Source organism: Penicillium maclennaniae (genome assembly GCF_028827695.1).
Source record: "Penicillium maclennaniae strain IBT 15551 chromosome Unknown utg000003l:1.0-5670915.0:1.0-5674809.0, whole genome shotgun sequence".
NCBI classification, from domain to species: domain Eukaryota; kingdom Fungi; phylum Ascomycota; class Eurotiomycetes; order Eurotiales; family Aspergillaceae; genus Penicillium; species Penicillium maclennaniae.
In genome coordinates, this window is record NW_026623215.1 from 5,198,647 (window position 1) to 5,214,919 (window position 16,273).

The following is a 16,273-nucleotide window of genomic DNA, read 5'->3' on the forward strand; positions in this document are numbered from 1 at the left end:
TTACATGTTGTGTAAAGTCTACTTCAACACAGCCAGTGGGAGACTGTCATGTTGGAAGGCAAATCTCGCTAGCAACTGGGCAAGAAATGAATCTCGGCAGGTGTATCCATAGGTGGTGTTCGTGGTCGCAAAAAAACTTCAGGTGAGGAGGGATCGCTGTAGATTCGTCTGGTGCGGGTCCGGAAATGGGGTCGAATCCCACGGGGCTATTAAGTATGGCAATTTGACCCTTATCACTATCATAGTCCTCCTATGTGGCAGCGTACTTCTCTTTTACACAATCATAATGTCTTGCAAAAGGGAAAACATCAATACTACGATTCACAGTATTTCAATAAGACAGATAATCCCACGTTCCGTTTGATGGACGAAACCTCCGGTGCTATCTCTGTACATTGGAAGACTTGATCATTATCAAGGACAAACCGAAAGGATAGTAAGGGCCAAACAAAGAGAGCTCGCGTGCGAAAGAGAAGAACTCACGCCAGACCGATCTGGAACTCCATACTGATGCAAAATGCGAGCGAGGACAACAAGGAAAGTGTGTAGAGTCAAGGAAAAGCAGAAAGTGCTATCAGCCAGTGCCGCGAAGTCTAGTCTAGTTGGTAAAGTTGCAGACGCGGCGCTTTGAACAATAAAGGGAACGATTGAGAAGGATTATGCAGGAGGTTTCAAGACAATAATGAAAGGAATCAAGAGAGAGCAAGAAGCCTTCGTGGCTCAATAACGCATGGCGTTATAGTTGTTCGGAAATTCTCCAGTAGAATATTGGCGGCTTTGTTGGTAGCTCGGCGGAACTTGTGCGGCGGTCTGGGGAATTTGTCCATACCAAGAGCTTCTTCGGGGCTCATCAAGGCGGTTCATTTGGTGCAAGGCATCCCAGGTATGGCTGGCTCCAGGGAGGTTATACATGGGCTGCGGAAGATGTTGCTGGGGATGGTACATTGAACCGGCGTATTCTGGAGCATAGGGTTGCTGGTTCATAACCTGCTGTCGATGCGCGATGGCATGCTGAACCATCAGATTCGACATCCCCTCCCTCATCTCACGCTTCTCACGTTCACGGGCGTCAATTGTCGAGACTAAACCCCCGCCTTGAACTTGAGGTTGAGGAGTCTTATTGGCGTGGCTCAAATTGAAAAATGAAGAGCCAGTCACGCGGGCAACATGCTCCTGCTCACGAGCAGAAAGATTGTTCGAAAAATCGTTGTAGTTGTTCAGCACAATTCCGGTGCCACGCGACGAGGGACGGTAGTTGGGATCCTGATGAGCGGTCATGCGAGAATTGGGCCGCATCTGGTTGGCCCAGTCACCAGATACTGGTCGGGGCTGTGGCGGCGTGTTGTTAGATGGGGAACGGTGATGCATATGCACCGGGGGACTAGGTGCTGCTCGCTGCTGGACATACTGTTCCGGGGTAAGGCCTCCGGCAGGAGTAACAGGGCGATTGATGGCCATTCCAGGCTGCCACAAGACGCTTCGTCGATATTCTTCCTGGCTTGGAGATCGCTGGTGTCCCCTGTCCATTGGGCTTGTCGGGACCGACAGCTTGTAGCGCTCTGCAGCATCCAAGTCATTCCGAGGAGTTGAAGCCTTGCGCAAAGTGTCCCCCGTGCTCGGACGTCGAGTGGTAGGCATGTAGGTCAATGTGGGGCCAAAGTCGACAGTAGGAATATCGGAGTTGGCCTCGGCAGGCCTTTCCGTGGAGTAATGAGCGTCACCAATGACAAGATCCTGCTTGGCTGGCATCCCAACAGTCTTCATGACACCCATTCTTGGCCTGGTCACCGAATTTTGGGACTCCTTGCTGTAGATAGATTCGTGTGTACTTGCATAGTCCGGAGAAACAGTCGAAGCATCGTCGTATACGCTCTCGTCCTCAGTCTGTTGTTGGAGATGGGAAGCGGATGACGGAAATTGAGGGGCGATTCGGTTCAACGCATCTTCATCTAAAGTGTGCCGAAGATCATCAAAGCTCGGCTCTCCGTCGGGCGAGAGGGGTTCCTGTCCAAGAATCTGTCTTTGAGGAAGAGGCTTGCGCTTGACAGCCTTGGGAACTTCGACATTCACGCGTCGCTGGGGTGACGGAGTGCCGCTGGTACTGGGAGTTGCTGGACGTTGGTCTGTGGTCTGCGGGGATCGCGCAGGAATCGTAATACCGATGCCTTCATCACTCGAAGAATGCGTGAGGTTCGGGTTCATGTATGCAGCCTGCGCTGGAGATAGGCCATTATTAGGATACTGGTCTTGTGACCGATAATTGAGGCTTGAATTGGAATGCTGGTTGCGCAAAGCGCCAGAAGTACCGGCCATACCCATTGTGCCAACAGACGTTAGCTGTGTCAGAGTAGCATGGGACATTCTGTTATTGGCCCTTTTCTGCTCCAGGGTCATTTCGGGCCGATTATCGGGCATCGACCGAGGTCCATGGACAAAAGACGGTGGGCTAGCAATAGGAGACGGAGGAGTGCGAGGTGGGAATTGTTCTCCATTCAAGACAGGGTGGACAAGTTCGGCAGTGGTTCGATCACTCTCCGAGCTAGTGCGCTCAGCAATGGGCGCTACAGCACCTTGCGCATTCTCACGTTGCACCAAATCCTGAGCAGATGAGAGAGGTGAGTTTTCGTTCGAGCCCTGTCCAAGTCTAGGCCCTGTCTGCATGCCCGTGATGTCTGAAATTCCACGAGAGTGATAAACCGGGGGCTCATTTCTTGGAACCTCGTGAATGACAGCTTCTGCAGAATGATTAAATTCTGGCTTGCCTTCAAGGGGAGAGAAGGGTTGACGAAGACGGTTGAGTGGTCCGTCACCGTTGCGGACGGATATACTCGAGCGGTAGCGCGGCCTACTGCTGTGAATACTGCTTGTTCGACTCCGACCGGCAGATATACGCTTTTGTGTCGCTTCCTTTAACTGTTTCCTCCATTCTGCCTCGCTCCATTCCTGACTTCCGGCGATCTGGAGAAGGTTGGTGATATCCAAGACATCTAGATAACCATAACGACGCTGCTTGGGGAAAGCAAACATGATGCTTTTGATGTGGTTTGTGTCGGCGAGAAGGCGGGTTGGGCGGCCATAAAGGTTGAAAGTATCGAAAGTCGGGAATAAGAAACGAAGCATGGTTTCCAAACCAGAAACAGCGGCATGCAGCTCAGGCATGACAAAAACCAAGCCGTCTGCGGAAGACTCGGGTTGCTTGTGCATATGGATTCGGCCCTCCAGCTTCACCAGTGTCGATTGATCAATGAGGGCTTTGGACTGCGGGTAAATAGCATAGGCTGAGTACACATCGGTGATGGTGGCGATTGGTTGTACCTTCTTGGTCTTCTTGGTTTCAAAGAATTGAATGTTTCCAAGGACCGGGATCGACAAGCGGTCATAGGCAGACTTCTTCATTGCCTTTCGGGCTTTCTGGAGATCCTTCTGATTTGGCGGATTAATCACAAACCAGCATCGTCTCCACGGCGTTCCCGCGCCAAATCGCACACGTGCCCAATCCTCGTGCTTGAACTTGGTGGGTACCAAAATGGACTGGATTCCCGGAAGCGTTTTGCCTCTGGCAGCGATAAGAGAGCCGGTGTAAGCTTCATATAAGGATGTGTGCTCGTACATGGCGAGGCGAATTGCAGCCGTCCATTGGATCATTGAATGGAACGAGCTGAAATGTAACAAGTATCGATTCTTTCCGGCAGAGGAAAGACTGAGGACATTCTTCAAAGGTGCGACTGCTCCGTTGCGAATTGGTAGTGTCTCGATCTATGACACAATCAGCTTTTGAGGCAAAAAAGGCTCTAACGAGAAGCAAAATAGCAACGCACCATCTTGATCGACGCATCAGCCAGGTTAATGAAGGTCGCGGGGGGGTTCTTCTCCGTTTGCCGCGTCCAGCGCAGCCGCCTCCCAGAGAGAAAGGACTGTTCCAACCAGTTGGGCATAGCATTCTGTCCACTGGCGATCGGCGGTCTGCCGCCCGTCTGCGCATTGCGTTAATCCACATGGTTCCCCCACTTATGAAGCATATGAGACAAAGCCCGTAATTGCGGGCCATGGACAACTTACATGCATCCTGGTCATTCAGCTTCAAGAAATAACCTTCTTGGTAGACCTTGTTGGTATGGATATTGAGAAAGGAGAAAATTGGCGAGAGCTCCGGTGGGGTATCCTCGGCGTGTTCCATCAGAGGCGGGTTACGCGAGAAGATCACCGAGGGAGGTCGCGAGCCTGTGCCATCATTTCTAGGCGTGGCACCGTTGGCAGGAGACAATTCAGAGGGAGGCGAGGGCGTTTCGGGGGAAGGTGTATGCCAGCGGGGCGGTATTTCCGACGGGGCCACGTTCCTCGACAGTCTCTTGCTTTCTCTCTTAGAGTCGTTGTTCTTCGAGCCACCGAAGTTTGATATAAATGAGCGAACTAGACGGACGCAAGGGCGAGTCAATAATGGTGTTCCTGCCACGCGGACGCCGATCAACTTACCACGCGAGCCACCCATGACGGCGGATGGGTCGGCAGACCAAAAATGCCGCCTTCGACCAGCGCTGAGTTGTGAAACGAGGAGGTAAAGGAGACGACAAGAGAAGTGAAAGTAAAAGGACCCGACAGTGCACGGGCTTGGTGGAGCTAAGTAAAGGGAGGCCGCTGGGGACCGAATTCTCGCCAGGACAGGCTAATCCATCGAGGGTCCCTGCTGCCAAGTAGGGTTCTCCCGGGGTATATACGGAAGCGAAAGTCAAGGGCACGAGGGGAACTTCGCTAGATATGTGCCAAGCGGGAAGCTGACGTTGCGGATTGCCAAGGTAGGTCTCTAGTCACCAGGACTAGTACTGTTCGGTTTTGCGGAGGGTGGCGAGCACTGGGAGCGAAAGGAGATTAAAGAGCAGAAGAAGTGAGAAAAACGAGAGAATGGTGAGAGGTCGGGAAAAGAGTGAACGTGCCTGAGTGAAAGGGACGAGGCGATAGCAGGACCGTGGGTCACTCACTGTGTGGAGAGAAAAAAGTTGGAGACGGCAACGGCAAGACTGGTGGGACAAGGTTAACGTGTTTGACTCTAGTACCGATAGATAGTGTTGGTGTTGCCAATAGACAGTATTCTATTCCCTTCTAACGATATTACCGACTGTTTGCTAATTTACCCAATTCTCCTATTTTACCCCAGTTCCAGCTCTCGGTCATTCTGAACATCCAAATGTGTCGTCATCCGTCGAGATCGGCAGTAGAGTGTGGCCCAAATATAGAACTGCATACATGTCTCGGCCAAGTCGAACTACTAAATAGGTTTGTTTTCTTTCATTGTCTTTCATTTTTACACTGACGGGTACCTAGACTCTTCAAACATTTGACACCCTTTACACGCTGAAATCATGGCAAATACTTACCCTACGACAAAGACCAGCGGGTCTAACGCGGCCCAAATGAACGCCGCACTTGCCTTCTGCCGGGGACGCGTGGTCCTGCCACACCGCCTTCTCCTGGACGCTTTCCTAAGCCTGGGCGCATTCCATGCTTAACAGGCGCGATGGCCCGAGGAGATGACTGTCCACTGATTGCCTTTTCAAACCTTTGGAACTCGCGTGACAACGCACCCGGATCTCTGCTGAGCTCCAGCCACAGGACCAGGGATCCACCCTTGTAATTATAGTCGCAAAAGCGTCATCTTAGCGTTCGGTCCACAAATGTCGGCTTTTGCTCATTGTGGTCCCCTGTCATTACTTGATTGGCCTTGAACCCTGAGATCCCTCTACAGTATTTCCGCCTTCACCCCTCCCCAAAGATCCACGATGCAGCTGTGGCTAATTCTTGTACCCTGAACCCTTCCGTTATAAGGCAGGATCAGGGTCACGGTCAGGTTCATGTACAGGCGCATGGGGTTATGCCTGCATGTTCCACCTATAATTAACCCCTTGGCGACTTGTCCTACCTTTTTCAGTTTGGCGTCCGAAAATAATTGTCTTTCTTGATTGCGTCTGACTGAGACACAGTGGCCTCGGTGTCGGTGGGGCTGGTGACTTGGCTTCTTTCAGAGCCAGACCCTTCCTGTGTGGGCTAAGATCGAACACATGGTCGTGTCGCGGCAATACATCCATGTCAAGACGGCAACATGGCCCTCTGATGGCCCTTTGTTAAATAGGGGGGCGTGCCCCTATCCTAGTGATCACTTGAAATTTCTCTGTGCCTAATGACCTCTTAGCCTATTCGCCACAAACTAGGAGGCACTAATTCACACTAATGGTCCATGCTCTAGGTACCGTCGTACAGTACTGCCCCACGCGCCTAAGAAATTGAGCATCAAATTAGCAAGTAAAATATCCTTTTCCTAAGCGGAGAACTCTGCAGTTCGACAAAGAGCACACCCTGTAAATCTGGGGAAAGGGTGATGCCTGGCATCCACTACCTTCCAGGCTAATGCATGTAGCGTTGACTTTCACTGCAAGGACTAACTAGCCTATAAAGCCCATATGGGTTTCGATTTCCGGGATATTTAGTATGGTGGGACAAGAGACCCTTCAGAATGAGTAAACCCGAGAATATTCTCTGATATTTTGACACGATGATGACCAGGGTCGGCCCTAGTACGCGATGAGACCTCGATTCAATTTTAATCTATGACAAAAGGCCCAATATGCACAATGATCACCTGGAAATGTTACATGAGACTAATATTCTGAGGTATTTGAATTTCTCGAAGTGCTTCTCAAGGCATTTAGTAGATGTCACTTGTTCTGGGAATTCACTGAGCCTAAATTTGAGGGATTCACACTATTAATTCGCCCCTCGGTACGACTTATGCGTCAATCGCTGGATATTACATGGCTATCGTGCCACTCTGCATGCAATTTTTCATCGCGCAGTGGTATAGAAATGGTCCAAATGCCAAGACTGAGAGGATGCCAACTTCAGTTTCTCATGCTTCGAGACCCTGTGGGCACACTAGAAGCCAACGTAGATCTGAGTGGGAACAAAAAGGTGTGGGACACGAAATTCATTGCGTATCTATTGAGCGATTCATCAGGTGCCGATAAACAAGGATATATAGAGCATATCCTGATATTGTTGATAGTGCCATGTGCTAATTGTAAATTTTATATCACCGCGTGTTTGGCCGAGTGGTTAAGGCGCTGGATTCAAGCACAGCTTAGCTCCGTTAAACGGCGTTTGGAAATCCCAGTCACGGAAGTGGCGCAGGTTCGAATCCTGCAGCACGCAATATCTTTTTCGTAAATCTTTTTGCGGGTCGGTCCGGTACACATGCGATGACCCACATGATTTGATTTTTGGAAAATCGATTCACGAGGTATTCTTTCAGTATTGATAGGAGTGTTATTCCAAATCTGGTATCCTACTTGTGTCTGTGGTTACGAAGCGTACTCACGTCGCTGGAATTCTTTCATACTGAACTTAATATCAAGATGACCTTATTCTTGAAGTAGGGCCCACTGACCATCAATTATACAGGTTCATCTATTGCCAGATAACTGGAATGTGTGTGAGCTAGGTATTTTGATAGTCATGGTACAAGATATTCGACTTCCTTCCCATTTTTAAGAGCGTTCAGCGTGTACTCAGTTTAGGCGATATTACTTAGATAGTATAACAAAGTCAACAATCTATTCACGCCCCAGGACGTGTAGGTAGCGTAGTACTTGCTTTGATACTGCATTCACTTTTCCGGTGGACGCCCTTAGAATCAGACGAATACAACTAGGTCTCAGCATCTAAGCTCGATCGGCACCTACGAGTCACTGCATGTGCCCCGAGATACAGATGAAGTGAGCGCAAATAAACATCCTTTTCCCTCCTTCCTGTTGTATGCTTTGAGTTTGTCCAGTCCAAATCCCAGACATCTCGTTCACTTCTATCAAGCCCCCATTGTCACTTCCTCCGAAAATCATCAGCGTCGCCAGGATGGATACCTCGTCGCCAGAAGCATCGAGTGACTGCCGCAAGAAAGAAAATGTGCACAAGAAGCCCGCTCACACTGTGAAGGATGGCCTTGATCCACCGAAGGTTAAATTCTTACTCCCTGATTCCGATAGTGCCTCTACCGATTCGTTCCATGGGTTCTCAGATTATGAGATGCCGACAGTGTCAGTCACTGATGGAGACGACCAATTTTATTTCTTGGAGGAGAGTGGTTCCGCGCGTCCAGTACCCATCCCGAGCATTGTCTTTCGCGACAGAAGCCAAGACGATATCAAGAAAGCCAGCCTTGAATACCTAAACGACAACATCAAGGAATGGACTATCGGGTTCGACCTCGCCGCATTTCCCCAGACCATCAAGCATTGGATTCCTACTCTAAGAGCAGCAGCTCTTCCGGGATCGTACGAACACCTTCTGCTACTCATGTTTGACGATGTAAAGGACTTCAACCAATTCCAGACCACCCTACGAGAAGCTGGGGTTCCAGGTGCCATCAATCCCCGTCAGAGCGGGACTCTGACTGTCAATGCAGAGCCCAGTCGCCGTAATGTGGTTGGCAAAGGGCGAAGTCAAGGCCAGGCCAGGGACCTTCTGGTACCTCGAGGCCAAATTGTCCAGAATGACCAAACTGCCGACGAAATGTACTTTTGGAGAGAACTGCACATTATCAGACTGCTTGTGGCTCCCATCCGAGATGAGAATGAAGAGATAATCTGGATCACCAGCCGCGAGCAGCAGCCAGATGATATGATTCAACAATTCCAAGCATCGAGAGACTGCATCATTGACTTCAAGGCGCGTCTTTTGAAGGCACTGGATCAAGGTCCTGAGAACAGTAGGAATTTCGAGCCCTGGTATATTCCCTTTAAAGTGCTAACTTCATTATCAGAGGTCATCAACCTCCCCCCCTCCAAAGGTCTCGAGTCACCCTCATACAAGGAGCTGCGTCTCCGCACATCCAGCCTCCACCAGTTCCGCATGGACTCTTGCAAGGGAAGTCTTGAATGGGTGCGATTCCCACCGAGCGAAATTGAATCGCGACGACGTTGTAACCAGCTCGACGAGTGTCAAGGCTACCCAAGGAGTCTACCAAGACACGGATCAAGAACATGATGCCGCCAGTGCAGGTCTCTTCTAACCTGGCCTTTGAATTCGACAACGCGGAACTCTGCATGCGTCATGAAGGAAGAATCCTCTGTCTACTAGTTCAAATCGCCCAATGGCTTGCCCTAGCCCGCGGCTTCACTGCGGTCCACTTGTTTTGTGACGTCGCACGCTTGTTCAGCACCTGCGGCGTCGACCTTGCTAACAAGGCACAGGTGGAAATTTGCAAGCAGCTTACCAGATTTGAGTTGCTTTGTGATTCCCTGAACAGTCCCCTCCCTCTAAACTTCTCAGCTAGTTCCAGTGTCATCGATCAATTTTCGCCTACCTTCATCCAGGGTGTGATTCATGCAAATCGCAAGATGGTGGCAGCCCTTGTCAGTGTCGACACCTTATTCCACCGTATCAAAGTAGGCTCGCGGGCTCGAACCCGCCAAACGCTGGAATGGCGAATGTTGGCTGGTGAGAGAGTTCTTGCGCTCAAGGCACCTCGTCTGTTCTTCCCCCGAGCTACGGTGCAAGTACCCCTATGCTTATGTTGGGATCTTTTCGGACGAAGAGCTTGCTGCTCACTTGGATATGATGTATCCTTAGGCATGCGTATCCCCTACACATGTGCTTTCCTCCAGAGCCCTCTTTCACTCATGTTTCTTTCCTTTTTTTTTTTTACTAGACATCAAGCTTGTGTTTTGTGGGGAAGGGTGATCTCGAGACATTACATCGACGACTATCATTGCACTAGTAAGAATTCAGATGTCTTTTAGGAGAAGTTCGTCACTTCGTAAATTCGTAAGATTGCTTGAAAAACTTCAGATAGAGTAAAGTAACGTGCATGCATGCACTTCAAGCATGTCAGCTCATAATTCTGCCAGTTACCACAAATCAATGCGTAACATCCTCCCTCATCTTTCCATCAAGTGATAAGCAAGGACAGGGTCCATCAGCGCCAACTCGTCATGGCTGGGTATCACAGAATCAATATTGCGCTCAGCGTTGGCGGAAAAGGTATCTTGCATAAGAAAATCAGCATCCAGACCACCATGCCCAGGGAAACCGGACGGGTCATTTAGTTGCGAATATAGGTTGTTGTCCGAAGAAACACCATTAGGAGGCGTGGCTCCATGAGAGTGAGAAGGCTCAGAGCGGTCAAACTCCAGACCGTAGATACCGAGTGCATTACCACCAGGACCGGTCTGGTCGGACAACAAAGCACGCTGCATAAATAGGCCCTGGACTTCATCTTCGGAGCAACCATGTCTGGCAGTCATGTGCACCCATAGGTCATAATCACGATGGAAACGATGTTCACAAGAGTCATAGAAGCAGAGGATGTGGCGGCCTGTTTCCTCCGCATAACCTTGACCAGTCAAAGCTGCAAGAGTAGAGATATGACTGGCACTTGATGAATTATCTAGACCGAGCCGCTGGCGCCGCTCGGCCTTGGCATTTTGGTATCCCAAGTGAGCCGTGCGAATATGCTCTTCAAGTGCAAGCTTACTGCCATACCGCTTTCCACATCCGATGCCGTCCCATCCTTCGACCTTTTTGGAAGCCGAAAGGTCTGTCTCACCGCATCCAAAGCGCTTCTCTCCTTGGTGCACGGTACGAATATGAACGGTCAGATTGCCTTTCTTCGTAAAGCTGCGATCACATCCGTCGATCGTGCAAGGGAAGACTTTTCTCTCTTCGAGACTGACATCACCGTGAGCAACCTCAAGATGGCGACGCAGTTCTCGAGACGTCGAGCAGACGATTGGGCAGTTGGGGCATTTGGGCGGGTGGACATTTCGAATGTGCTCTTGGAGAATGGTATATGTTGGGAATGTGAGGGAATAGTCGTGGTGAGGGTCAAAAGTTCCCATGTCGGATGCTTGCTCTTGTAGGTGTTGTGAGCACTCCTCACAGCTAAATCGCTTCTCAGTGTGTACCCGGCTCTCGTGGGCTCGGAGATGACCCGCCGTGTCAAATGCCATTTGACATTTCTTCCCAGTATCCGGATCAACGAACAAACATGGAAAAGGCTTCTTATTCATATGAACGGTCATAATGTGCTTTTGGAGTGTGGTGTGCTTTCGGAAGGTTTCTTCACATGGCGGATATTCTGTACAGCGGTACTTGTCCCGCCCGTCGTGCGCAGCGATATGGCGGCGAAGCCTTGATCCAGTCACAAAGCTCTTACCACAGCCTGGGCGGTCACAGACGTAGTCGCGAACTCCAGTGTGGGCACTCTTTACATGATGGGTGAGATGTGAGGCTCGTAAGAAGGTCTTGTCGCAATCTTCGAAGGTGCATTGAAATAACCGCTCGTTGTTATGAGACCTGATGTGCTCTTGAAGTCGAGCAGGGCGATTGAAGGCCTTGTCGCAGCCTTCAAAAGGGCAGCGATGGGTTTTGAGTTCGGAAGGGTATCGAGACGAGGTGGTCGAGAAGGGGGTTGTCGGTGTATCCAGCATATCCTCGTCCATGGCACTCGGTGTTGCAGGCGCTGAGTACTCGGCATCTGAGTGGACTTCTTCATAGATCCGGTCTTTTGAGTCGGTTCTTAGTACCTTGTTCAGTCCCTATCATTCCAATTCAATGCTTACCGTCGCTGTCCATCGCAGCTTGGTGTAACCTTTTGGCCTGCGATACCCAGTCGGGGGACGCCTTACGCTTTGAGGCCATCATTGAAAATGCCCCAGAGCAAGGAAGAGTTCACATTGAAGCAAAAAAGAAAGATAGAAATTCAGCGTAGGACGCACTAAATTGTTTTTGCCGCGGCCAAAGGGCGGTGAGACCGAAGACAGACTAGCGTGGTGGAAGATTTTCCGCCTTTTTTGCGTCGCGAATCCTCACATCGATCCCGCGCTCAGGGTTTCTCTCTCTTTGATCCCTCTGACTTCGTTCCTTGAGATACAAAATGTCCGATTACGGCGACGACGCTGGTGGCGACACGTAAGAGCTTCCCATGGAGGCTAGAGCCGCGCGATCGTTGCAGATTGTGTCTTCTCTGGGCTCCGACAATTTCGAGATTGAAGCGCCATGCTAACTGGACCTATCTTGCAGCTACGACTACGAGCCTCATGAGGAGGTTTTCGAAGAAAATGAGCCCGAAGACTTTATTGACCAGGAGGGATTCGAGGACCATGAGGGCGGCGAGGGTGATGATTCCTACCAGCCGGCCGTCAATGGGGAGAACGTGGTAGTCTCTGGCGACCCCAATTCCGGATATTCGGGCAAATTGATGGAACAATCGCGCGAGAAGAAGGTTCCCAATGCTCAGCGCACGACTACTCCGTATTTGACCAAGTACGAGCGCGCTCGTGTGCTCGGCACCCGAGCTCTGCAGATTAGGTGCGTTGCAAAATCGTCGAAGCCTGTAGCTTGAAATCACTTTTACTGACATATGTCCTGTGCAGCATGAATGCCCCCGTACTCGTCGATCTCGAGGGTGAAACCGACCCTCTGCAGATTGCCATGAAGGAATTGAACCAGAAGAAGATCCCCTTGATCGTGCGGCGGTATCTGCCTGACGGATGGTAAGCTGAACTAACGAATCTGTTGAGATGACTAAATAGTTGACACGATGCATAGGTACGAGGACTGGTCTGTCGAAGAGCTGCTTTGAGAGCACGTACTCTCCTGCTTGTGGGGATTGTTTGATACTTTTTGGGTGGGTTCAGCATAGCGTTCGGAGTTTGGGAGTCTCGAAACCGTGGCTCAAAAAGAAAAAAGGCACTGTCCTGGGCAAAAGGCAATACTGTACATGAACTAGAAAGAAAGAAAAAATAATAACGGTTTCTAGTAACCCATCCACGTACCTTGAGCTTGATTTGAAGCGGCTCAGCATGAAGCAATAGAAACAGTAGAAAGGCCAGATCGGGGCAGGAACAATCCATCTTCTCTCAATGCAATCTAGATCCAGATCTGTTGCTGTCCAACACGTGAGCCGTGCATATCATCTCCGGGGAGAAACCTCCAATTTTGAGTCCCACTTTTGTACAGCCCCTGCAAGTTCTTCAACTTATAACCCCAACTCCACTAATCATTAGTCCTGCCCAGGCACGGTATGCATAAAGTCGCACTCGAGCCCCTCTCGCCTGGGTAAATCGGCACACCTTCCGAAGATCATTGGCCGCGCCCTATACTTGAGATCTTACCGCTCGTAGGATGGATCCCACACTTCCCCATGGTCGAGGCAAGTGGATGCCAGTGGGCCATGGCTACCCCCCCAATGTCCCCCCAAAACCACATCTTTTCGGGCCTTTCCGCTCCCCAAAGCTTCAGGGGTGCCCCGCTTACCCTACAGTGGTTGGTTTATAATCATCCTTGGTGAAGTTTTTTCTGGTTTTGAACACCCACGCAATCTATTCACCTCTCGCACTTCTCTCCTGAGACTGCCCTGTTGTTAGACTCGTCCGGGCTCTCGGTGGCTGTCTCTTGCGAAAGTTCACCGCTAGAAGGATGGGTTCAACCATTGTTGAAGTAGAGCAGAAGGTTCATGCCGAGCCAATCTCCCATGCTTCAATCGCCCAAGATGAAGAAAAGGCAAACGACTCGCCGGTCGAGAAGGAGGATGAGCCGACTTTTGATACAGGCCTCTTTTCCTGGCTACAGGTCTTAGGGTCGTTCTTTCTCTTCTTCAATTCATGGTCTGCAGACTCGTCTCGGTGGTTCGATGTAATCAGAATGCGCTAACCACGACCATTGGACCAGGGGTGTGATCAATACATGGGGTGCATATCAAACCTACTATGAACAAACCTTGCTATCGGACAGTTCATCTTCCTCAATCGCCTGGATCGGCTCTTTGCAGTCCTTCCTCTTGATGCTCATCGGGGTCATCACAGGCCCACTCTTCGATGCGGGATATTTCCGTGGCCTTATTGCTTTTGCAGGCTGCATGCTACCATTTGGCCTGATGATGACCAGTCTTGCCACCAAGTATTGGCAATTGATTCTAGCGCAGGGTATCTGTGTTGGTTTGGCGGCCGGCTGTCTCTTCGTTCCTTCGGTCGCCATCCTGCCGCAATATTTCCGTCGCAAGAGAGGCCTTGCCAATGGTCTCGCCGCTAGTGGTAGCAGCATCGGGGGAGTTGTTTACCCCATCATATTCAACCAGCTGCAAAAGCAGATTGGCTTCGCCTGGGCCACCCGCGTTATTGGCTTCCTCTGCTTCGGTACCATCTTCATCTCATTCAGTATCATGCGCATTCGATTCCCCCCGAAGGAGAAGCGAAAGCTCTATCAGTTCTCTGCTTTCAAAGACCCGGGCTATTGCATCTTCTGTGCGGCCATGTTCTTTGGTTTCTTGGGGTTCTACAACTTCCTCTTCTACGTGCAGTCCTATGCAATCGACACTGGGATCGTCGACAACAACCTAGGATTCTACCTATTGTCTATGCTCAATGCCGCCTCAACCTTCGGCCGTATCTTGCCCAATTTCCTTGCTGATCACCTCGGCCCACTCAATATGCTCACGCCCGCTGTGACCATCACCTCCATCCTTGCATTCGTATGGATTGGTATTCATACCGTCCCCGGTATAATCATTCTGGCCGTTTTCTATGGCTTCTTCTCGGGTGGTTTCGTGTCTCTGCCCCCGGTGGTAATGGCCAGCATGACTCCAGACGTGCGCAATCTGGGTACTCGTCTCGGCATGGTCTTTGCCATCACTTCGATTGGCCTGCTGATCGGCACACCCATTGGTGGTGCCATTTTGGCCGATACCAACACGTATCTAGGTGTCCAGCTGTTCACTGCGTCCTGCCTTGTCACATCTGCGGTTCTAATGGCCACTCTCCGCTTCGTTCGCTCCGGACCTGTCCTGAAATCCAAGACTTGAGCGACCTGAAGGACTTCCATCCATTAGTCTTTATGTGAGATAAAAGGTATCCGATGCCGCTCGTTAATTAGACGACCCAATTTGGGTTGTCGTTACACCAAAACTTGCTGCATCAGCGGAGGTTTAGGTGGACAAACATGCAGCTTTGCCGCACATTTGCTTCACGCACCACAGCCCAGCCCCTGGGTCCATCAGTTGCTTCAGTGATGCAGCTCTATGAACAGGTTATACACTTGGGTCGATCTGTACCACCTGGTACCTAATATCATGCATTTGCGGGCGTCTTGAATAGAGTGGACAGAACTTTCATGTTTATTGGTGTTAAAAGCCCGAAATTTCCATAGTCACGAGTCTACGTCCATTCACTGAGGAATGAAATCATAGTATTCTATTGCTCTTCAAGATTCAAAGTATATAAGTGAACCTCCCCAAAACTCCGCCTTGCAAGCTATGCAATAAGCCAGAACCCCCGCGCCGGTGAATCAATGCATTGCCCGTTCTATCGCGCCTAAGAGACATCCTCGGGGCTCACTAGGAAATCTTCTCCTTTCTCTCGTATGTGTTCGAGCTTCTTGTCTCGGGAGCAGGGTTTGCGCATATCGAATGCGTCCTCTCCTGAATCGGACTTGCCGGTTGGATCATCGCTGTAGTAATTGACCACTCGCCTGAACACGGAATAGCTATCATTCATGTTAGTTTTGAGCCCGATCCCACGGCGATAATGAAACATACCCCATGCCCTTGTACATGTCAACGGCAACTTTGTTTCCAGAGCGGACGTAAAGGTCCACAAACCACGCATTAGCACTATCAGATCCGTGCTCCAGCTCCTCAGTCAGCTGGCTGGCGTAGCCGAGTCGGCGCCAGGCGGGGGCAACTGTTAGGACGGTAATATGACCATGCCACGGGGTGTAGTGCTCAGAATGGCGCATTGAAGGGTGCTGCTCTTCGGTCTTTCCCATAACTACAATAGTCAGCTCGGGCCTCAATTGTCTGCTCTAAGAGAGATCCTTACTGTAACCCACCACGCCGGCATCGCGGTCTGTGACTTTGCTAAACAGCGACGGCCATTTGCTCATGTAGTTGAGGTAGAATCCGAGATCGTAGTTCTCGGTCAGCGGATCGAGGTTAGTCGCATTGAGCTTGAGTAGGTCCAGCGGGGACATTCGCGTGATTGAGCTCATCTTCGCGGACGAAAAAGGTGACCGGAGATCAAGTAAATGAAGAGTGCAGAATGTGGGGTTCTATCGTGGGACATCATTCTGCCGAGGCGGTCGCGGCACCAGTGCATTTGTTTTGCCTTTGTTGATCATCTTTACTTTCGTGAAGATCACAGTTTCTTTATTTTTCTCGCGACAATCTCTTGTTGACCAATCTCATATTAGTCTCGGCTTTGGATCATGAAGCATTAAAATCAGGAGACTTCCC

The 16,273-nt window shown here is 50.4% G+C and overlaps 6 protein-coding genes across 6 annotated transcripts; 3 read left to right on the plus strand and 3 right to left on the minus strand.

Annotated features, from left to right (window-relative positions):
* Positions 1-720: 720 nt before the first annotated feature.
* On the minus strand, positions 721-4,489 carry N7477_004061 (uncharacterized protein; the record flags this gene model as incomplete). The annotated part of the gene is given in 4 exon segments (XM_056965724.1): positions 721-3,756; positions 3,819-3,914; positions 3,925-3,974; positions 4,060-4,489. 4 exon segments carry the CDS (start codon positions 4,487-4,489, stop codon positions 721-723), a joined length of 3,612 nt encoding a protein of 1,203 aa, XP_056825677.1.
* Positions 4,490-7,899: 3,410 nt separating this feature from the next.
* Positions 7,900-9,030, plus strand: N7477_004062 (uncharacterized protein; the record flags this gene model as incomplete). The annotated part of the gene is made up of 1 exon (XM_056965725.1): positions 7,900-9,030. The coding sequence occupies one exon, from the start codon at positions 7,900-7,902 to the stop codon at positions 9,028-9,030; it is 1,131 nt and encodes a 376-aa protein (XP_056825678.1).
* An 893-nt stretch (positions 9,031-9,923) lies between these two features.
* On the minus strand, positions 9,924-11,685 carry N7477_004063 (uncharacterized protein; the record flags this gene model as incomplete). Its single annotated transcript, XM_056965726.1, has 2 exons — positions 9,924-11,548; positions 11,607-11,685. 2 exons carry the CDS (start codon positions 11,683-11,685, stop codon positions 9,924-9,926), a joined length of 1,704 nt encoding a protein of 567 aa, XP_056825679.1.
* A 235-nt stretch (positions 11,686-11,920) lies between these two features.
* On the plus strand, positions 11,921-12,628 carry N7477_004064 (DNA-directed RNA polymerase core subunit RPO26; the record flags this gene model as incomplete). The annotated part of the gene is made up of 4 exons (XM_056965727.1): positions 11,921-11,955; positions 12,067-12,354; positions 12,420-12,539; positions 12,595-12,628. The coding sequence occupies 4 exons, from the start codon at positions 11,921-11,923 to the stop codon at positions 12,626-12,628; spliced, it is 477 nt and encodes a 158-aa protein (XP_056825680.1).
* Positions 12,629-13,464: 836 nt separating this feature from the next.
* On the plus strand, positions 13,465-14,845 carry N7477_004065 (MCT family MFS transporter; the record flags this gene model as incomplete). Its single annotated transcript, XM_056965728.1, has 2 exons — positions 13,465-13,652; positions 13,717-14,845. 2 exons carry the CDS (start codon positions 13,465-13,467, stop codon positions 14,843-14,845), a joined length of 1,317 nt encoding a protein of 438 aa, XP_056825681.1.
* Positions 14,846-15,353: 508 nt separating this feature from the next.
* Positions 15,354-16,089, minus strand: N7477_004066 (peptide alpha-N-acetyltransferase complex B subunit NAT3; the record flags this gene model as incomplete). Its single annotated transcript, XM_056965729.1, has 3 exons — positions 15,354-15,525; positions 15,578-15,809; positions 15,861-16,089. Coding segments are annotated over 3 exons (633 nt in total), but the record flags the coding sequence as incomplete, so codon positions are not given.
* Positions 16,090-16,273: the final 184 nt, after the last annotated feature.